Source organism: Microtus ochrogaster, unplaced genomic scaffold (assembly GCF_000317375.1).
Source record: "Microtus ochrogaster isolate Prairie Vole_2 unplaced genomic scaffold, MicOch1.0 UNK21, whole genome shotgun sequence".
NCBI lineage: Eukaryota > Metazoa > Chordata > Mammalia > Rodentia > Cricetidae > Microtus > Microtus ochrogaster.
Genome location: NW_004949119.1, coordinates 2,993,031 through 3,016,176, shown reverse-complemented (window position 1 = coordinate 3,016,176; position 23,146 = coordinate 2,993,031). Strand labels below are relative to the sequence as shown.

The following is a 23,146-nucleotide window of genomic DNA, read 5'->3' as shown; positions in this document are numbered from 1 at the left end:
AGAAAAAAGGAAAAAAAACGGAGAAAAAGAAATGTTTTTTCTATATTGAAAAACACAAAACTCCCCAACTGTTTGTAACTTTAATATTTGCTTTCAGTCCTTCTAAGTGCTCAGCCTCACATGCCTAATGCCTGGAGAACTCTGCTGCCCTTCACATGAAGGGCAGTATTTTTAACTCTTATCTCCTTTGGGTGCTTAATCTTCCTTCCCTAATTGGCCTGCCAGCTATTTTGTACTACTGCAGTATAGGCAAAGGCACCTAATTTTGTTTTACAAACATTGAAATAACAAAGGTGTTAATGCCCATTAAGTCCCCTGTCTGAATCTAACTATTCACAATTTTGTGTACCAAGGACATATGATATCATCAAGTTTTGGTCTTGTTTCTTTTAAACGAATCTTTCTACATAACCCTGAGTCCCACAGTCCTGGAGCTCAGCTTGAACAGAGATCCGCCAGCCTCTGCCTCCCAAGTGCTGAGATTAAAGGTATGTATAACTACGCCTAACTGAGATCCTGAACACTTAAAATTATTTTATTGATTTTTAAAAATTAACTAAGTGTATGTGGGGGTGGGTGGGTGGGTGACGATGGGAAAGGGACTGAACCTCAGGACCCTGTGGACATTATACACTCACCCTGTATGTGGGGGTGGGTGATGATGGAAAGGGACTGAACCTCAGGACCCTGTGGACATTATACACTCACCCTGTATGTGGGGGTGGGTGATGATGGAAAGGGACTGAACCTCAGGACCCTGTGGACATTATACACTCACCCTGTCACTGAGCTTAAATTCATTTTTCTATTTTTATTCTTATTTTATTTTATTTCTGGTTCTTCAAGACAGGGTTTCACTGTCTAACAGCCCTAGCTGTCCTGAAATTCACTTTGTAGATCAGGCTGGTCTCAAATTCAAAGATCAGCCTGCCTCTGCCTCCCAAGTTCTGGGATTAAAGACGTGTGCCTCCACTGCCCAGCTATAAACCTTTTTTGTTCCCTATCAGCATAATTTGTCCTCTGTTTAACCAGAAAAGGATACATCAACAATGTAATAAAATAGGAAATTATAAAGCACACACCAAAACCAAAGAGAAAAAAATATCAATATTTCATATATTCTAGACAGTTTACAGAGTACCAGGTTAGTTTCAACTGGAAAGTGCTTAAAATGTTTAAAGAAAAGGAGTGATGGGGGCTGGAGGGATGGCTCAGTGGCTGCTCTTCCAGGGGTCTTGAGTTCAATTCCCAGCAGCCACATGGTAGCTCACAACCTTCTGTAATGAGATCTGGTGCCCTCGAGTGGCATGCAGGTATACATGCAGGCAGAACACTATACATAATAAATAAATCTTAAAAATGAGAAAAGGAGCAATGGAAGCAATAAAGGACCAGAACACACCATACGAATATCTAAAGTGTATCAAGGGTGGATGTGATACAAATGCATTGTGAATATGTATGACAGTGTGATAATGAAACCCATTATGGTACATAATTAATGAATACTAAAAAAATTATAAATAAGATGCTAAGTATAGTGAGGAAGGGAAAATGTAGCAGAAAAATAGAGCCAAAATATTGTTTTCCCATAGCCCCATAACATGGAACTACTCTCCATGATGGAATCACAGGGAGACAAGTCTAGCTGAAGGTCACTTAAGCCAGCCATTTCTGTCAAGTTCACTACTGATACTGCAAATACATCAAAGCACATTTAACATGAAAAGCACAATCTTTGTCCTCCTGCATAATTGTGTCATTAATCCAAAACAACAATAAAGAACATATAGAAGGTAGCAGGCTACCTTTCCAGTGCACTGCAGGTGCTGTCCTGGCACGGAGAGCGAGGTCACAAACATGGTAAAGCAGCGAAGCAAAAATACAGTGCCCATCAGACTACAGAGCCTTCGCAGAAGGATTGACCTGTGAACAGAGTGATCAGAGCAGAAATCAGAGACTAGTCCAAACTCTCCTAGAGAGAACGCAAGGGGAAACCACCAGTCTTTATGAAGGAGAGAAGTCTTACCCCCTCTTAGGAGTTCTGTATTAAAAGGAAAACCACAGAGACAAATGGGTCAGTGTTTGCGTGGGGCCAGGGCTGGGATTGGAATCAATAATGAAGAGACAGAAGTAATACTGGGGGCCTTGGGATTAGTACTATTCAAAAAAGGTTTATTAAGGTTTATTTTATTACTTTTTAATTACGTGTAGGTATGTGTATGTGCTTGTGAGTGTGTGCAGGGATGTGGAGGTGTCCTTGGAGGCCAAATGTGTAGGATTCCCTGGAACTGGAGTTACCGGCAGCTGAGAGCCATTCAGTGTGGGCACTGGGAACTGAACTCCAATGCCGTGAACAGCAGGAAGTGCTTTTTACCAGAGTCACCTGGCCCACCCCTTAAGTTGTTTATAGCAGAGTAAAGTTACTCACTCAAGAATCTACTTTTGCTCATTAACAGCACTAAAATGGTTGATAAGAGTGGCTATATGAAGTTATTCTAAGCTGTCCCTAACTTAAACTTAAGATATGAAAGTAATACTAAGTTTTATAAAGTATACCTAAAACAGAAACTTTGAATAAGCATAATTTGAGTAATCATAAACTGTGCTATCATTTGTACCATTATTTCTGTAAATGCGCTAACCTAAACACACTATGTGTTTGGGGGACTTCTTCTCAAAAGCGGCCCTGAACACAAGGAAGGGATGTTTTCATCTTTAGTGTACACATCTAGATAGAGCTTGGGAAATCCCCTTCAACAACCTTTCTGAGGACCCCATCAATGTCATACGATGAGGATCTGAGAAGTATCTAAGTAAACACTGCCTCCAGGATTTGTCCAGTTTAAGTAAACACCACTGTGTGGATTTACCAGGTCACTACTAAGCTTCAAGGTGCCTACCAAAGTTTCTTCTAAGGCTAAATTTGTTCTTATTTTCAAGAGTGGATATATTCGAATCCACAGGGTCTTGTGAGCCAAAGTTAACCACAAAGCAGTGATATACATGCTTTGAAACCATTTCATCCCAAAATAGGAGTACACACAAGACAGAATGAGAAATGTGGTAAAATGGCCTCAAAATGTGACAAAAATAGCAGTCCTCAACCTTTGTTTTCACCTTCAAAAAACTAAAATAACTAAGCTCAGGATGTATATGGTGACCACAGAACTTCCTGGTGAGGGAGGGCCCCAATTGCAAGACAACTCCCAGGCATTCCTCTCCAGGCTTCTAAAATCAATGGACAGCGGCTTAACCACAGAGTTTTATAATAATTTTCTTAATCACTAAGCCTGATTTTCTTTCCTATTTTTTTTTTGACATCAAGTAAGACTCATTAAGGAAGTAGAAAAGGGTCTTCCTACTTTTGTGCCTTCTCTGCAGTGTTTATTTATTTATTTATTTATTTTTTGGTTTTTCTAAGTTTCTCTGTGTAAGAGCTCTGGCTGCCTGGAACTCACTCTTGTAGAGCAGGCTGGCTTTGAACTCAGAGATCCGCCTGCCTCTGCCTCCCGAGTACTGGGATTAAAGGCGTGTGCCACCACCACCCGACTGCTGTTTTTATTTGTGATTACAAAAAGAAAAAAGTCTTCCCTTTGCATTTTGTGGTGAAAGCATCAAGAAGCACTCTCCCCACTGAGCAACCTCACCATCTCAGATGTGCAGGACAGGCAAACAGCTGCTTCACGCGCTTCCCTCCTCCAATCAAACACCTAACCTAACACTGTCCTTGGAAGCTTTTCTATCTCTTTAAAGAAGTGGTATTTCTAGTTTGTTTTTGAAGAAGAAGAAGAAAGGAGAAAGTTGAGAGGAAGAAGAGAAGGAACAGAAGGTAAGAGTAGGAGAAGGCTAGACTAGCAAGGACTGGCCCAAGGCTGACTACCCTTTCCCCTATAAAAAACATTCACAATATTATTAAATAATATATCAGTCTTAGAACTTTCCTTAACCATAGCCCCAATTTTCTTTTGTAAAAAGCTATGTCACACTGAGCAGAGGGAAATCTTCCAGAGCAATGCAGAGGGAAGAACCAGGCTTGACAACTCGAAATGAGTCAGACGTTTTCAGTCCTTAGAAATCGGGAATACAAAAAAAAAAGAAAAAAGGAATCGGGAATACCTGTGCTTGTGAAGAAGAAGAACCAGGATCCAAATGTAGCACAGAATCATGCCACACACTTCAGTCATGGAGAAGGCCCACGGGATCCTGGGAACACTGCAACAGAAAAACAGTTCTTTCTGGAACTGAAAACGAGCAGATGCACCCCTTTTCATACAATGCTTCAACCTCAGAACTGCTCTGTAGAACGTTACCTTTCTCAGGAGATATTTGAAAAGCCTGGGGGTTAAAAATCAGCAGATGGATTTCCAAGTTTCAGACCAGCCTGGTCTACATAAAGAGTTCCAGGATATCTAGGGAAACAGTGAGACCCTGCTCCCAACAAGAAATATACCTACACATACAAAGGTAAATCCACTTCTTCCCAAAAGTAAACCTAAGTACCGAAGTACTGCTCCCCAGCTTTACTCTATTTCATCCTACATTAAATCTTTTAGTAATCACACACACACACACACACACACACACACACACACACACACACACACACACACACACACACACCTTTCTCTGTATGAGTCTCTCATTCACTATTAAGAACAGCTGTTTTAGCTTTTACTCAATGTAAGCTTATAGCCATACAAAAATTATGATGATACTCCTCCTGTAAAACTTCTAATTTTCTAGAGCTAATAAAAACCTCTTCTAGAAAAGTTTCCAGGTACTTACTCATGCTCCTCCCTCCCTCCCTCCCCCATTACTCCTCCTGTTATACTGGTTATAATGGCATTCTTGCTCCCTTCCCTTTTATCTTTTCTCCTATTATCTTGCCCTTTGCCCTACCACAGCACTGGCTGTTATAGCCTGAACCTTGTCATTACTAATATTTCTCTTCACACCCTCAATTTCAAGAATTCTATGCTTTAGGTATAATACATAAAAATATATGTAAGAACCCAAACACAAACCTACCCCAGGTCATCCCTACCAGTACAACATCCTACAGTATAGCCCTGCGATCAAGCCCTATGTCCACTTCTTTGCAATCTTTAATTGACCTTACAGCAAAGATCTGATTGTCTTCAATCCCCATGTCCTCCCATCATCACTATTTATTTGAAAAAAATCGTGATCCTTCTAAAAAGCTTACAAAAACAAGACTTAATACTCTTCACTTATATCTTTCAGTTATCTATTTTTAATGTTTTTGCCATATTTGTTTCATTTCACACATTTTAGAGTCCTCCAAAGTAAGTTACAGATACATCTCCTCCCTAACTACACGCATCTCAGAGAGTAAGGCTGACCTTCAGACCGCTGCACCGAGAACTGCAGCACTAGTCAGCATCCCGTTTACTACACACCCACTCCACACAGTTCTAATTCCCCTCAATGCTCTTTGCAACTAAATTTTCTTGATTAGAATCCAATTACCATGTATTGACCTTGGTGTATCCCTTCAATTTCCCTCACAATCCCCTGTTGTAACTACAACACTGACTTTTCTGGAGACTCCAGTGAGCTATTGTGTGAAATGTTCCTTTTTGTGTGTCTGACTATTTCCTCGTGATCAAACTTAGGTTAAAATTTCCTGTGGGGCAAGACTATTATCAAGGTGAGGTCTGTCTGCTTGCCGTGGTGCTGGATCTGACCTGTCAGGTCCCAGCACTGTAAAGCACCTGTTTCCTCTGCAATTAAGTAAAGTGAAAGATGAAGCTTCAATAACGCAAACAGGCTGCTGCTCAGCGGCTTTCCATCAAACGAATCTGAGCATCCACTAACAACTTTCCTGAATCAAATGCACACTGAAGGATGCAGATAGCTTCCCTTCACACCCACTATTTCTTGTCTGTTTCCTACAGTCAGAGAATATTTTCTTCAATGTTTTAAAATCCATTACTACCACTCCTTTTTCTTTTTTTTTAAATAAGCAGGAACAATAGTTTATTGGGTATACTGTAGGAGGTGAGCAGACTGAGTAGTGACCAGAATACTATTACCTATAACAGGCGGTGTCCCCTCAAGGTACTTACAGCTATAGCTTGGTGGAAGAGCACTGACCCAACATGGAATCAGTTCTGGGTTCAATCACCAGCAATGAAAAACAAGGAGGTATTGCTAATTTTTAAAAAAAAATCACTTAAGCAAAACAGTTGTTACTCACTGTTCTTTTCTTGCTTTTTATAACCTTAGAATATTTATTTTTGGTTTTTCAAGATAGGGCTTCCCTTTGTAGCCCTGGCTGTCATGGAACTCGCTTTATAGACCAGGCTGGCCTTGAACTCAGAGATCTGCCTGCTTCTGCCTCACAAGCACTGGGATTAAGGATATGCAACACCACCAGCTCTTTTCTTAACATTTATTTTTATTTAATTAAAATTTAAATTGATGTTTTACCTGCATGCATGTCTGTGTGAGGGTGTTGGGTCCCCTAGAACTGTACTTATACACAGCTGTGAACTGCCATGTGGGTGCTGGGAATCAAACCCAGGTCCTCTGAAAGAACAGCCAGTGCGCTTAACTGCTGAGACCTCTCTTCTGCCCTCAACTATTTCTTTTTTATTTAATATATATATTTGCTTAGTTTTATTCAGTGTGTAATAAAAACAAAATCAATCCCTGAATTATTTTGTACTACTGGAAAAAAAAAAAGGCAGCTGAGTCCATTACAAACACCCCCCTAACATAATATCCTTTATAAACTGCCCAGAGCTTGAGCCTGTGGTCCACCTACTTCAGATCCCAGAGTACAAGTATGTGCCACCATGCTTGGCAAGCATGTCCTTTGATGGCACCAGACAAGGCAATGCCAGCTACAATCACAATGTAATTACCCACATTGCTACTACTGTGACTCTAGAAACAAAACCTACCTGTCTAAGAATATATCCGGGAGTGGTGGATAGGTCTGCATGTCAGGAACTCGCTCGTGAACAATAACCATAATGAAAGATGTAAACCCGAATACTATAAAAACGTATACACAACTCAGTATGGTCTTCCAGTACTCTGGGTCCAGTCTTCGAACAGAATGCTTGTTTTTGCCATTCATGTACTGGTACTGATCAGAACTCAAGTCAGTGACGGGCCCATCGCAGTCCTGTGTGGGCTCTCCATTGCAGAGCCAGTCTGCGCTCTGAAGAGCACTGATGAACGGAGTCATGGGACTCATGGGATTATCACTGTTGTATCCCATCTCCTCCAAAACATCAATATGGATTTTCTGCAGTTTTCTGACTGAGAGCATTAACCTTTTAATGTCTCCTAGGACTTTGATTTCCAGAGGAGGAGATCGAAGATCATATTCAGTAAGTGTGAGTAAAGTGATTCCATCAAGTCGGTGCTTATTGCATAAAATGTCCACATATTCAAAGAAACCTTCATCCTTCAGCCACACCGCTACATGCTTGGTAGTCCAGCGGCGAATGCAGAGTTGACTAGGGCCTGCCATTTCTTCCTCCACTGCCTGGCAAGAGAAAACAGGAAAACAAAACAAAAACTTTAATAAAATCTTTACAGTAGTCCAACATCTTCATTAAAGACCAAATGCAAACACGCATACCAGAAACAATAAAGTACCCATACTGCCCTCACTGGCTTCCACAGCCAAAGAAACAAAAGTTATTCAGTAATTGTCAGAGACCAGCTTTGACAAAAATGCCACTTACCAAGGTAGGGGCATGGGGATTAGAAAGATAAGAGAACAGAGGCGTGAAATAAAACAGAGACAGGATGGTACTGGGAGGGAGGGATTCCAGAGAGTGCTGAAAATCACCTGCTTCAATTTCCAACTGCTTAAAATACCTGACCCCCAAAACTAGGAGTAAGATAAAAACTTTAACATGATACAAGGAAATGAACAGACCAGTTGAAGATCGCTGGGCAAGAGGAGTCCTGCTCACACCCTAGACCAAAACATTCTGTAGGCAAATAAAAAAAACCCGTAGATAAAACCACGGGTTTATCATCTCCCTAAGGGAGTAGAACTTAGTTGGATCCTTAGACTTTTGTTTAAGGTCTAAATATTAGCCACACCTGTTGACAATAACCTGAGAGATCAGAACTCTCTGGTCTAAACTGTGGTGGAACCTTTGAGGTAGAAACACAATAAACAGAAGGAACAGAAGTTTCAACTCTCTGACCTTTAGACAAGGTGAAAACAGGCTCACATTTTTGGGTCTCCACGAGTAACGAGTGACTTCAGACTAACATTCTAATCATTTTAAGAGGTTGATGACAGATGGTTTGGTTTTATGAAGGGCAGTTGTTGACTCCGAACTCATACAGGACACGGCAAGTGATCTACCCTGAGCTATACCAGCAGTTTTAATACTTTAGAGAAAGGTGTTTTACAGGTGGAGTTTCCACAGCATTTCAACAATTACTTCAAAAGATTACCATGGAGAACAATGGAAAGAGGAAAATCTCATTTTAATATTTTTTATAAAATGAAATCTATAAAAGACATATGGAAAAAATTAAATCTCTGAAATTGTCATGTTCATGGGAAAAATTTTCCCCACTTGAGGTGGAAAAGAATCATTCCAGGAAATTTTAGATTTGTACATTTCAATCTACTATATAAAAAATAATTTAGCCAACAGATAAAAAGATTTTAATATAGCTATGAATTTGAGCTAAGTTCCTTTGAGTTCTTGAAAGTCCCACTGCAGAACTGAAAAGGAACTTATGGGAGATAGGGGTCAAAGTTTTAAAAGAGAACTGTCATTTCAATATACTCAAAAATATGAAGCAAAATTCAGATTATAATTATAAAAGTTATACAGCTATAAATTCAGATTATAGTTATAAAAGGCTACTTAATGCACTGTTTTTAAAAGTACTGATAAGTTTTGCTACTTTGATCCTGCTCAGCTATTTATGTTCTTTTTCTTTGTGAAACCTGAGTCTATTTCAAGTTCATAAAGTGTATCAGATACATAGGAAGCAAAGGCCGATACAGAAAAAAGAAAACCAAAACTACTTCTCATGTGCCTACTTTTCTGACTTTTAAAGCCTGTGGGTTTTCTGAATTTCAAATAGCTCACTACATTCCCTTCTGAATAATGTTTAAAAAAACAGGAGTTATTTTTTTTTAAAGATTTATTATGTTCTGTCTACATGTATCCCTGCACACCAGAAGAGGGCACCAGATCTCATTACAGATGACTGTGAGCCACCATGTGGTTGCTGGGAATTGAACTCAAGACCTCTGGAAGAGAGGGCAGTGCTCTTAACCTCTGAGCCACCTCTCCAGCCCCCAGGAGTTATTTTTTTTTTAAATCCACAATGATACAATAAATATCTAGCTTAAAAAAAAAGTTGCAGTAAAGTGTTCTGAGAAGATATAGGTTTCATTTGTGAAAGTTCATTATACAATTTGCTTTAAAAAGCAAAACCAAACATTAGTACAAATGCATATCCTCCAGGACACAGGTCTCCAGAATGCATGAGACAGTCCATCTTTTTCACCTCCCGACCAGATGATGCTCAGATCTCCTGATTTAAGCGTTTATCTTGGCTTTACAGAACACATTGTAGACTAAGAAAAACTTCTCAGCTTTTTTAGGTTAAGAAAAGCAAAAGGCGGGTGATGCTACACAGCCGTCCCTTCCCACACAAACACTTGTTAAAGACTTAATACCACTGAACAAAAACAGATATTTTAACCAATGAGCTCACCCATATCATCAAAAGTATTCATAAAATAAGAGACACCCTTGATGAAACTCACCCAAAGATGAAAATGTCCATCATTAAATATTGTCTTGATACCAAAAAAGCAACCCTCATTTTCAGAAAGCTTAAAGCTGTATTTCATTATCAATCCACATTTTTTCCAATCTTAAAAAATTAACAATGTATGCATCTACAAAGGGTTTGTATTTTAAGTCTGCTGCAGTTATATATAGCATATGTAAAATTCCACTGAACTATGGTTTTGCCCTTTCTGCTACATCTGCATCTTCCTTTCTCCCGGGTATGCTCTGACTAAATCATCAAACTTGGATACCTAACAAGACATGCTATAAACTCAGCAGCGGTTACCAAGTAGCAAACCTCATCCACAAGTAAAATTCTCGGCTCTATCTCGATTCTTCTACTTTCCCTCCTCTCCCATGGCTCACCACCAGCGGGTTCCACGTCACTCCCATCCTCGCAGCATTACTCTTTGTACAGTTTCATCTCATACTCTGAGCAAAATGATTCTTCTCTTCTTTCACATTTCTCCCCATACTAACTCACCAGTTCTTTCAACTTCAGTCAAGCTAACTGGCTTTGATGCCCAAGCCTTAGCCACTAGAAAATACAAGTTAGAACACAGAAGTCTCCTGGAAGCCTTTGAGCTTGTTGTGGGAAAGCCTTCAAAGCATGACACATTTCACCGCTCTACCTCATCAGGTCAGTGCATGTCCTTTAATTGTGTGCTACTACATAATAGTTACAGGGTCCCAGTAACCAGTAGTTAGCCCCAACTGTGAGAACGTGTAGTAAAGAGGAATATTAGAAATGATAGCAAGCTTCATTTAATAGTCATGTTGCACCACAGGAATTCCAGGGAACGAAAACTGAGCAAAGAATACGACGGACATTGGTTTTATACAAATCAATAAAAAAATTTTGCTCAGTAAATCTTCAAGGATGCTTTTCCATTTTAACTAATAATTGATTCACATCAATTATTAATAATAATATCAATAGGACTGCTGCTTCTGGCCAAGTTATAAAAATAGAAAAAAATTTACCCTCTAATTTGAAGTAATCAAATAATAAATAAAAATACACGAAAAGGGGGCTGGAGAGATGGCTCAATGGTTTAAGAGCACTGCCTGCTCTTCCTTCCAGAGGTCCTGGGTTCAATTCCCAGTCACCACATGGTGACTCACAACCATCTGTAATGAGATCTGGTGCCCTCTTCTGACCTGCAGGCATACACACAGACAGAGCACTGTACACATAAATTTTTCTAAAAAATCTTAAAAAAAAAAAAGACATGAAAAAGATTCAAAATGATGGCTATAAGCTGAATTCCAGAGAGACAGTAAGCAAATGAGGTAGCTCATATTACTTCAGCTTAATACCTTGAGAGCTTTTAGACCAGGAGAGGCGTAAGACAAGAAACCCAGGTGAGTTGAAGCCTGGAAGACACGCTGAGCTGAGCTGATCAAAATGCCTGTATTTGTGGGGCTGAATACCACAGAAACACTCAGATGGAGACTGCAGAGATACACAGAGAGTCTCCCTTGAATATTCATCAGAACATGCATATGTCAAAATAGAGAAGAAACCATCCAAAAGCATTCCCAACATAAACAACCACAAAAGCCAATTACAATCAGACTAACCAACAGTTCACAATTCATGGGGCTTCAGAAGAACACCACATCATCAGTGGGGCAAAATCAAATCTAAAACCACAGTTCTCAACTAAGGCTAACTCCCCTCACAATCCAGGGAAAGTCAGCAGTATGTGTATGAATGCTTCATTGTCACCACTAGGTGAGGGGGGTTACTAGCTTGTAGGAAGTAGACACCAGGGATGCTGGTAAAAATCCCATAATGCTCTCAGCTGTGGTGGTACTCACCTGCAGCCTCAACCCTCTGAAGGCCAAGCCAAGGCAAGTTCAAGGCCAGAGAGTACTATACAGAATTTATCAGGGACTCTGTGTGCTGTCTAATTTTATCTAACTTGACACAGGCTAGAGCCATCTGACAGGAGAGAACTCCAGTTGAGAAAATGTTCCATAAGACTGAGCTGTAGGCAAGCCTGTAGAGCATTTTCTTAATCAGTGATTGATGGTGGAGGGCCCAGGCCATTGTGGGTGGAATCATCCCTGGGCTGGTCCTGGGTTCTATTAAGAAAACAGGCTGAGCAGCCATGATGAGCAAGCCAGGAAACAGCACTCTGCCCGGCGTCATCTCCTGCCTCCAGGTTCTTATCCTGTGATGACTTCCTTCAATGATGAACAGTGATATAGAAATGTAAGCCAATTAACACCCCTCCAAGTTGCTTTGGTCATGGTATGGTGTTTCACCACAGTAGTGGTAACTGTAAGACACCCGCCCTCAAAAAAAAAAAACCTGTCAGGAATGGTGACAGTATATGTTTTAATACTAGCACTCAGATGACAGAGGCAAGAGGGTCTCTGAGTTCAGGGCCAGCTTGATCTATACAGCAAGTTCCTGTTGTAGGCATTTAGTAGAGTCGCTGTATCTGGGGTAGTACTAGGATGAAGAGCTTCCCTGTATCTTGGATTAAACACCGGAGAGAACAGCAGTTTTCTAGAAGTACTCTGACCTTCACGAATCTTAGCTGTTTATCTGAAGGGACTTTGCAGCCTCCTCTGACTTTGCCTAAGGCTCTTGTACTATCAGGTAAAACAACTGACTCACAGGAAAGGACTAAAGTCCTGAGGGCATGTGACGCTTCCCTCCAGAGGGTATAGATTAGACAGAACCTTGCTGTGAGGAAATACTGCAACCAAAAAACAACTTTGTGTAACAATCCATGAATATGCCTGGCTGTTCAGGGTTTAGATCTTCGGAGGCTGGACCTCCCTGCTGCCACACAGCCCTTAAAATTTCATCTCGGAATGACCTCTTTTTTTGACCAACCCATGCAACACAGAACATCCTGCCAAGTTCCAGACCAACTAGAGTTACACAGTTACATAGAGTGACCCTGTCTCAAAACAAACAAAAAGGATGAAAAACCAGCAGAAAAGTAGTGTACTGGAATCCTCTCTACAAAAGAATTGTTTGGCTCCCAAATGTCATTTTGCTGCTAATGAAAAAAGTTACCCTAGGCTACACATTTCTCTGATCTAGCCTCACAAATGTTAAATACATCTTGCAAGTTAAGGAATCTTTATAGGATATGTAAGACTAGAATCCAAAAGCAAGACATTATAATCCATGGGGGGGGGGAATCAATAGAAATTGATCAGAACTGACAGAGATAACAAAATTAGAAGGTAAAAGGAAATTTATAATTATGACAGCTGTATCATACATTTCAACATGCTACATAAAAATAGGTGTGCTGGGTATAATGATCTGTTCTGCCCCTTTAGGAGACAAGCCATGCCTACCCCACCCCCATCTGCTGAGGCAGGCAGATCTTCCTTCCTGCTACAGCCTGACTCTTCCGTTTCCCTAAGAGGCAGCTTCTGTCTCTCCCCCTTTCTCCCTCTCTGTTCTGTTCTTCTTCCCTTCCCCCTCCATAACCCACTAAATAAATATCCAACCTCACTCTGCATGGCGTGCCTATCCATGTCTCTGTCTCTTTCCCACCCCTGCATGTCTCCCTGCCCAGGACCAGCCACTGCTCTGGGACCTGCAGCCGTCCCTGCCTGGGACTGGATGCTCTCAGGGCCCCCTGCCTACTGCCTGCAGCCACATGGCCTGCTGCCTGCCACCGGGGATCCTGCAGCATTTTTATTAATCCATTACACTGGGAACATGCCTATCACCCAGCACTGAGGAGGTTGAAGTCAGGCATATCTAGAATTTGGGGCCAGTCTGGCCTTCATGATGATGAACTCAGAACACAGAATCCTAGCTGTATCCACCCCCCCCCCCCAACTAGATAAAGAAAAAACTAGGTAACTCCCTGAGAGAAGCTCAGGTCTCAGGTGTGTCCTACTTTCTTCCTGAGCCCATCCTCCTCCTTTCCCTTAAGCACCTTGTTTAGAATCTATGTGGGAAATCTTTTCATAAGCACCTGTAACTCTAGTTCCAGGAGACTCTGATATCCTCTTCTGGCTTCCATGGGCACCAGGCAGACACTTGGTGCACAGACATGTTAGCAGAAATAACACCCATACACACACAAAAAGTTTTCTTTAAATTCCCAGATGTGGAGGCTGGCGAGAGGGCTCAGTGATTACAGCTACAATAATGCTCTTATAAAGAAGCCGAGATTCCATGTCACAAGGCTCACAACTGCCTGTGGTTCCAGCCCCCGGGAATCTGAAACTCTGCATCAGCACCTGACCTCATGTGTACACACTCCAGGAAGATGCACATGAGTTGGGGGCTTTGTTAGACATTGAATAAGGTTTATAGATGTTAATTATATAAAGTAGCAAGACGGCTCTGGAGGTAAAGGCACTTGTTGCCAAACCAGACGAGCAGAGTTTGATACCTGGGCACACATGTGGAAAGAAAGAACAGGCTGTCCACAGGAGTGCCACGACAATTCCCACTCCCTGTCGTAAGTAAATGCCAAAAACAAAACAAACCATTTAAAGAAACTGAGTATAATCTACATGGGAAGTAGAAAGTAGAAAAAGACAAAGATCTCCTGGGTAAATTGGGAGCATGGGGACCTTGGGGGAGAGGCACGGAGGGGAGCAGAGAAAAATGCAGAGCTCAATAAATACCAATTAAAAAAAGAGGGGGGTGGGAAAGAAATTGAGTATGTCATACATTCTTACCAAGACTGCAGGCCCAGAGGGCTTCACTGGTCAATGGTAGCATCAAAAACAAACAAAAAACAGTACCAGCCAGGCTGTGGTGGACTCAGGAGGCAGAAACAGGCAAATCAAGGCCAGCCTGATTTACAGAGCAAGTTCCAGGATGGGCAGGGCAACACAGAGAAACCCTGCTTTAAAAACAAACAAATAAGCAGAAGAAAACAAAAAATAAAGCAAACAAAAAACCTACCACCAACAAAAAAAACAAAAGCCAAATACCAATTCTCTACAGCCTTCAAAGAAAGAATATTTCTGAATTCATTCCTGACAACAAAATTGAGGAGATGACAAGAAAATAAAATTATGAACCGTTATCCCTAATGTGCAAAGATAAAAAAATTCAAAACAAATTTAAAGACATAAAATAACAAAGTGGAGTCAGGCATGGTGGTACAGGCCAGCACTCAGGACTCAGAAGGCAGAGGCAGGCTGATCTCTGTAAGTTCAAGGCCAATCGCGATAAAAAGGCGCCTTTGGAAAACCTACTAGTATCTGATTCCGTGAGGAAAGACTTTCTCCTAATTGTGCATGCTTAGTATAGAGGAGGCCATGAAAACTCATCCCCAGTGCGTACATACATATAGAAAATTTAAAAGCAATGTAAACCATCAGAAGGTTTCTAGAACTGGTTAGGCATGGTGGTGGATGCCTGTAATCCCAGCACACCTGATATTCAGAGGCAGGCAGATCTCCTTGAGTTCCACGCTAGCCTGACATACATAGCAAGTTTTGGGTTAGCCAGAGCTACATAGTGAGACCTTGTTTGAAAAAACAACAAAATCAAGAAGTTTCTACTATTACTGTCAAGTTAGCAAGACTGTTACATAAAAGTACAACATACACAACACACAGCTGGCTCGGTAGAGTGCTTGCCAGGCAACCATGAGCACTTGAACTGGCTCCCCAGTATCCATGTAAGAACCACTTGAAAAGGCTAGGGTAGGAGGGTGTCATGCTATTTTGTTTATAATCTAACATAAAGCTTGTCTGAAGATCACAGTGCAGAGCTAAACTACTAGTTAGCCATAGAGGCCAGGCAGTGGTGGTTCACACCTTTAATTACAGTACTTGGGGAGTCACACACCTTTAATCCCAGCACTAGGGAGGTGGAGGAGAGAGGAATATAAGGAGCTCGGATGCAGTCTGCAGTCTGAGCACTGGTAGGGGTAAGAACTCTAGTGGCTGCCGCTCTGCTCTGATCCTTCAGCTTTTACCCCGATATCTGACTTCAGGTTTTTATTATTAATATCAATAAGAATACGTGCTACACCAGGGTGGAAAAGGGACTATAGTAATTTGTCTATAATCCCAATGCTGGGGATCCCCTACAGCTCATTGGCCAGCCAGCCTACTCAAATCAGTAAGCTCCAAGTTCCCATATTCAGTAAGAGATCTCATCTCAAAAACAGATGTGTATATATGCATGCATATATCTATGTATTTGTGTGTGTGTGTGTGTGTGTGTTTGTGTATATGTAATACATACTCAAAGAGCATTTTTCTTGTTTTTGTTTTTTTGTTTTTTGAGACAGGGTTTCTCTGCTGCGTTGGAACCTGTCCTGGAACTAGCTCTTGTAGACCAGGCTGGTCTCGAACTCACAAAGAGCCGTCTGACTCTGCCTCCTGAGTACTGGGATTAAAAGCATGCGCCACCACCACCCGGCTTCAAAGAGCATTTTAAAACTATAAAAATTGCCAGGCAGTAATTTTTGAAGTTCATGTTGGTACTTAACTAGTAATCCTCAAATTGGAGATCACCCTGGTGTCCTACCAAGTGAGGCCTTAACTCAAACAACTCAGGGTAGTAGGGATCAGACCCCTGTTGTTAGGCCACTGAAATCTCTAATTATCAGGAACTAAACTAATCTGGTCAAAAAACTTAAGAGAGCTGCTGTGCTCAGACTGTTTTAAATTGCATGACTAGTGTCCATAGGAAAGATAAAGTCCAATTTGTTTCGTGCAGTGCAGAACAGTCAGCTACTTTTGTTTATCTGTTATCTATGACTTGGAGTGAAGTTTAATTCTGACCCATTGGTAGTCAAGGCTGAGTGCAGAAGTGAACTGCTTGTGTCTCAATACTTCAGGGCTTTTGTTGTGGTTTTTTGTGTTTTTTTCAAGACGGGGTTTCTCTGTATAACAGTCCTAGTAGTCCTGAAACTACCTCTTGTAGACCAGACTGGCCTCGAACTTATAGAGATCCTCCAGCCTCTGCCTCCCAAGTGCTGGGATTAAAAGCGTGCACCACCACTGTGCAGCACTTCAGGGCTTTCTTAATTGCTCGTGACTTTAGAATGTACCTCTAGTTTTCATCTCAAAATGAAATGCTCCATTTATATATACCGATTAACTTTTCAGAGCTGGGGATATATCTTGGGGGCAGTGCCTTGGTAAGCATACACTTTCGGGAAAGGAAGATACCAAGCTTTACATGCAATGCTTTTAAGTGTGGGTCAAGATGGGCATGGTGGTTCTGTCTGTGACCCAAGCACTGTAGAAAGCAAAGGCAGAAGGATCACAGCGAGTTTACATATCAAGAGCCAGGTCAGCCAGTACCATATTGTGAGGCTCAGTAGCAAAAGACAAAAAGTGAATCAAGATTTAATAATATAACTGAGTTAGTGTTTAGATAACATCTTGGATTCTTTGCTATGTTTTTCTGTTTATGGGGATCTGACCTATGTTGATGTGGAAATAGTAATAACATGGTGAACATAACAGCGTGTAGTGAGTAGTGCTGTGTGCCATCACCGTGTCTCAACAGGACAGCACTCATTGTACGCAGAGGCTCTCCTTAAAGTTTATATATGAGAAATATAACTAGTAGTTTATAGGGTTTTTTTTTTTGTTTTTGTTTGTTTTGTTTTTTTATTTTCGAGACAGGGTTTCTCTGTAGTTTTTGGAGCCTGTCCTGGAACTAGCTCTTGTAGACCAGGCTGGCCTTGAACTCACAGAGATCCGCCTGCCTCTGCCTCCCGAGTGCTGGGATTAAAGCTGTGCACCACCACCACCCGGCTATAAGGCATTTATGTGTGGGTGCGTGCACCCATGTGTGGCCCCAGACAATGACACTGGTGTCCTGCTCTGTCACTTCCCATCTTACTCCTCTGAAACCCTTTCTCACTAAACCTGTTGCTAAGCCAGTGGCCAGCAAGCCCCAGTAAGTCATCCCGTCCCCACTGCCAACAGCGTGGCTCTTTACATACATAGGTGATGAAGATCTGAACTCAGGTCCTCCACATCCTACCTGCAGAGTTATTTCCCCACACTCTAGGATGTTCTCTCTCTCTGTGTGAAATGAAAAGGAGTTAGAATAAACCTAACTTGAAGTCTGTTTTTTTTTAAAGATAATTTCACTTATTCTAAACCGATGGTAGGGTTTTGTGAACACCTGTAAATATCATTGTTATCTAAATTATTCATAGAACTCAAAACAGATCACTGGTTTGAGACAGAATCTCCTTTAATTCATTAAGTAGCCAAGGATGGCCTTGAATACCTGATCCTAGCCGGGCGGTGGTGGCGCACACCTTTAATCCCAGCACTTGGGAGGCAGAGCAGGCGGATCTCTGTGAGTTCGAGACCAGCCTGGTCTACAAGAGCTAGTTCCAGGACAGGCTCCAAAGCCACAGAGAAACCCTGTCTCGAAAAACCAAAAAAAGAATACCTGATCCTCCAGTCACCCAAATGCTAGAACCATAAACACCCACCATTTTATGCAACATATACTTTTTTGTTTTGATTTTTTTTCTTTTTTTTTTTTTGGTTTTTTTTTTCTAACACTCCACAGTTTTACGAGACAGATTAACTTCATTTTATAGATGAGATAATGATCAGAAAAGTATAATTCGAGGTTCCTACTTGAAATTGACAGAGCAAGAATTCAAATTCAAGAATAAACTTTTTTTCCCACGTGCATTTTATGCAGTGAGTTAGGTGGAGTGAGGGCACACCATTTAATATCAAGAAACTATGCCATTAAATATAAATATTTCAGCATGCATATTACAATAATGACAACTTCCTCTGGGCATGGTGGCTGGCATATGGCTGTAAGCCAGCACTTGGGAGGTAGAAGCTGGAGACTGTGAGTTTAAGACAAGCCTGTACTACTCAGCAAGACTCCACATGGGATTAAAAGATAACCTCTTATAGCTGTATAATATCCATCATTGCACCTAAGAAAATTATTATTATTTTTTGTTTTGTTTTTGTTTTTCGAAACAGGGTTTCTCTGTGGTTTTGGAGCCTGTCCTGGAACTATCTCTGTAGACCAGGCTTTATATCTAGTTGTCTTTCCTTTCCTATCTCTTTTCCTCTCAGGGTAGAGGTTAAGAGCTATGAATTACACTGGGTTATTATATATCCTTAATACAGAATGATTCCTCTCTCTCTCTCTCTCTCTCTAAGGGGCAAGGGACAGACAGCATTTAGACTGGCACAATTCTATGGAATGACCTACATTTTGGATTTGCCTAGTTGTCAACTGTGCTGTGTGGTCAGTGGTAGGTCACAAACACATGCCTTGGATGAGAAGGTAAAGATTTGTATGGAGTGTTTATAACATTTGGCTTTTGGACTGGAGAGGTACCTCAGTAGTTAAGAGCACTTGCTGTTCTTCCGAAGTTCTTCCAAGTTCAGTTCCCAGCATCCATACTGGGCAGCTCACAAATTCCTGTAATTATAGCTCCAGGTCATGTGAGACCTCTGGCTCCAGAGTCACTGCCCACACGTGTATGCATGCATGTACACACACATACAATTAAAAATAATAAAACAGATCTTTAACCCCCCCTTTGAGGCAGAGTCTCTCACATAGCTCAGGATAACACTGAACTCCTGATCCTCCTGCATCTATCTCCTGAGAGGTGAGGTTAAAGACATTAATGGCTTTATTTTAACCTTTACTTACAGCAGGTGGTATAAATGAACCACTGTACAACCATGTACAACCATAAAACATTCTCTACATAGAAGGACAACAAATTCAAACCAGAAGATTCAAATCAGATTGATCATTTTAGCTTTAAAGAAGCCCAAATGGAGCCGAGTAGTGGTGGCACACGCCTTTAATCTCAGCACTTGGGAGGCAGAGGCAGGAGGATCTCTGTGAGTTCGAGACCAGCCTGGTCTACAAGAGCTAGTTCCAGGACAGGAACCAAAAAGCTACGGAGAAACCCTGTCTCAAAAAACAAACAAACAAAAAAAGCCCAAATGGTGAAATTGCTATCTTCAAAATGATAAGAGAAGGGTACTCAAAATAAGATGCAGGCAGATTTTAGATCATTTGTAATACAGAAAGGAAATGCTTTTCATGTGCTTGTACTGTATTATCAATATACACATAGCCTGAAGTGCTGTTTGTACTGTATTATAGATTCTTTTTTTTTTTTCCTTCAGGGGAGAGCGCGAACGTATTATAGATTCTTGTAAGAGGACTAGCCTTCACGAAACTAAGCTGGAAGACAGTCTTGAGCAAAAATGATAATGAGACTGTAAAGAATTCAAATATACAAAGTCATCCTTATCCCCAACCAGCTTATATACCACACTCATTATTTCTTAGTGAAACCAAAATTGGTGCCCCAGTACAGGTATCCACTGTCCTGTCATTCCTTCACAACTTTATCATTATTTGCCTAAAATGTATAAAAACATGTTGTTTTCAGGCTTTACCTTCTTTGCGAAGAACTCACACTCTATCGTCATTACTCACTCCTTGTAAATGACATCCGTTTCATGTTGACGAAAGCAACAAAAGTGCACACTGAGCCTTGGTGTCACCACATAATCCTGAGTCAGAAGTCTGAGGAGCACTTATTTATCCAACCTTTTTAAAAACTCAGTGATAGTACAAGAACTGTGACCTCTCTTATCAAAGCTATTAGAATAGGGCAGGAACCCAAAGCACGACACATACAGTATGCCAGAGATGCTTCCAAGTGCTTTCCTCTCACGTTCAATAATTCTCACAGCAGTCACATACAGCAGACATTACTAATGTCTCCATCTGATAGACGAGACAACTGATATAAACGGGTCAGCAACTTACCCAAGACCAATTTAAGCCAGTAAATAAAACAAATAAAGATTTCCCTTCTATATACTATAAATATCTATTAGTATTGGTTAATAAAGAAGCTGCTTCCGCCTATGGCAGGAAAGACTATAGCTAGGCGGAAAACTATACTGAATACAGGGAGAAAGAAGGTGTCAGGCAGACGCCATGTAGCTGCTGAAGGAAAAAGTCACCAAAACCTTACTGGCAAGTCACAGCCTTGTGGAAATACACAGATGAATAGAAATGGATTAATTTAAGATACAAGAGCTGGCTAGGAATACACCTGAGCCACTGGCCAAACCATGTTGTAACTAATACAGTTTCTGTGTGATTATCTGGGTCTGGATGGCAGGGAAATGGAAAAGCAGTCTCCAATTACAAATATCAGTTAAAATGCATGTTCTTACCCACACATCGCTCAGCCTTGTCAACTGAGGGCTTCAGTCTTACTGTAAAACACAGCTCCAAATATTTTCTAGCTATGCTGTAGTCACAGGTCTTGTACAACCCTGCACTTAGTAAGGGCCTGCTTCACACAGGTGCTAGAAAGTAAGGCACCAGAGATGTAAATACCCTCACATGCCAAATTTATTCATCTATGAATTTTTGCTCTGCAACTGTATGTAAAGTATTGTACTATCCAATGAGTCATATTCCTAAACGAATCAAAATGATCCTGCCCTAGATTTCACAGTCTAGAAAGGGTTGTCAAAGGGCAATAAATAAATGTGAAAGGAATTCTTATAAAATTACCTAAGTTTTCAAAACAATACCAAGAAAGTGGTGACTTGTGTAATTTGTTAAAAAATTGGAAACAGCAAGGCAGTGGTGGCACACACCATTAATCCCAGTACTTGTGAGGCAGAGATAGGAGGATCTCTATGAGTTTGAGGTCAGCCTGGTCTATAGAGTGAGTTCTAAGACTACAGAGAAACCCTGTCTTCAAAAACAAAACAAAACAAACACACACACACCAAACCCTGAAAACATAGGGAGTTGGGGAAAACCTAGGTTATTTCCAGTTGGTAAGATAAAAGTGGTCACTAGTGTCATTTGAACAGAGCCTGTGAAGACGGAGCAGTAAAAGGACACCACGGAAACTGTGTAAGGCAGGAAACAGTGTGGAGCCACTGACAACCAAAAAGCACAAAAGTGTGCTAGGATTAAACAGACAACCCAGACAACCGCATGAGGCAAGGTGGTGCACACTCGGGGGGCAAAGGCAGGTGGATTCTGAGTCTGAGGTCAGCCAGGTCTACAGAATGAGTTTCAGGCTAACCACGGCTGCATAGTAAGACTGTGTCTCAAAAACACGAAGCATATCAACTACAAACTGGAACCAATCATAGAAAATGCTATCAAATTAAGAACCATGAGAATCACAGGACATTTTAAGTAAGAAGATGACATAATCAATGTGCTTTAGAAACAATAATTTTTGACAGGCATAGTGGTGCACACCTTTAAACCCCACAATTTAGAAGGCAGAGGCTGGGGGAAATCTCTGAATTCAAGGCCAGCTTGGTCTACAGAGTGAAATATCCAGGGCAACATGGGGGTGGGGGGAGAAAGAGAGAGAGAGAGAACATTAGCTACTCCTCCAGAGAACCCAGGTTCAATCCCCAGATATATATGGCACCTCAGAAACCATCTGTAACTTGTTCCAGGAGATTCAACCCCCTCTTCTGGCCTCTCTGGGTACTGCACACATGGTTCAGGCAAGACACCCACACAAATAAAAATCACTATTTCTTAAAAAGAAAAAAATTGTTAGAAGAGTGTAAAACACATCAGAAAGTTTGAGTTACGGTGAAGAATAGCTACACCTATACCTACCAACAATGCGACTCCTGAGAGCTCCAAAGAGATGAAAATTTGTGCCGACACAAACACCGACATACAAATGTCAGCAGCACTACTTGTTGAAATGTCCAAGAATCCAAAAGAGCCTACAAAACATCAGCAGTTAAAACTGTGGTGCACTGGTACCATCAACTACAGCCTTGCAATAAAAACAAGTTATTGTATATTCAATACCTTGAGTCTCAAGTATATACGAGTTGACGGAAAAAGCCAGTCTCAAAAGGTCACACACTGTGTGGTTCTACTTGTGCAACGCTTTCAACCTGACAAGATTATAGAAGAATCGATTAGTGGTTGCCAGAGTTAGAGATAACAGCACAGAGAAGGACCTTTGTAATGAAGGAACAGTTCTTTATTTGGATTGGAACAATGTCTAAGAATCTATTCGTTATAAAATGACAGTTTCCTGTTTCTGATAATGTCTTATAGTTATGTAATTTGTAACTACAGCAGGAAAGTGGATGACAGTACGTGGGTTCTTCGGCCTATCTGTGCTACTCCCTGTAAACCTTCATTTCAAAACAAAAAGTTTAAAAGTTCTAGCCGGGCGTTGGTGGCGCACGCCTTTAATCCCAGCACTAGGGAGGCAGAAGCAGGTGGATCTCTGTGAGTTCAAGGCCAGCCTGGTCTACAAGAGCTAGTTCCAAGACAGGAACCAAAAAGCTACAGAGAAACCCTGTCTCGAAAA

The 23,146-nt window shown here is 41.1% G+C and overlaps 1 protein-coding gene across 3 annotated transcripts in view; it reads right to left on the bottom strand.

Moving 5' to 3' along the window:
• The window catches only part of Samd8 (sterile alpha motif domain containing 8), a 50,464-nt gene that overhangs the window by 12,925 nt on the left and 14,393 nt on the right, over nucleotides 1-23,146 (bottom strand). For 2 of the 3 annotated variants that reach the window (XM_005367665.2, XM_005367667.3), the window contains exons 2-4: nucleotides 6,933-7,525; nucleotides 4,120-4,215; nucleotides 1,809-1,926 (exon numbers count right to left, since the gene is read on the bottom strand). In XM_005367665.2, coding sequence (XP_005367722.1) covers nucleotides 1,809-1,926; nucleotides 4,120-4,215; nucleotides 6,933-7,525 — 807 coding nt within the window. Of the gene's footprint in view, nucleotides 1-1,808; nucleotides 1,927-4,119; nucleotides 4,216-6,932; nucleotides 7,526-22,431; nucleotides 22,521-23,146 lie in introns of those variants that run through there. The other variant, XM_005367666.3, reaches the window with a different exon arrangement.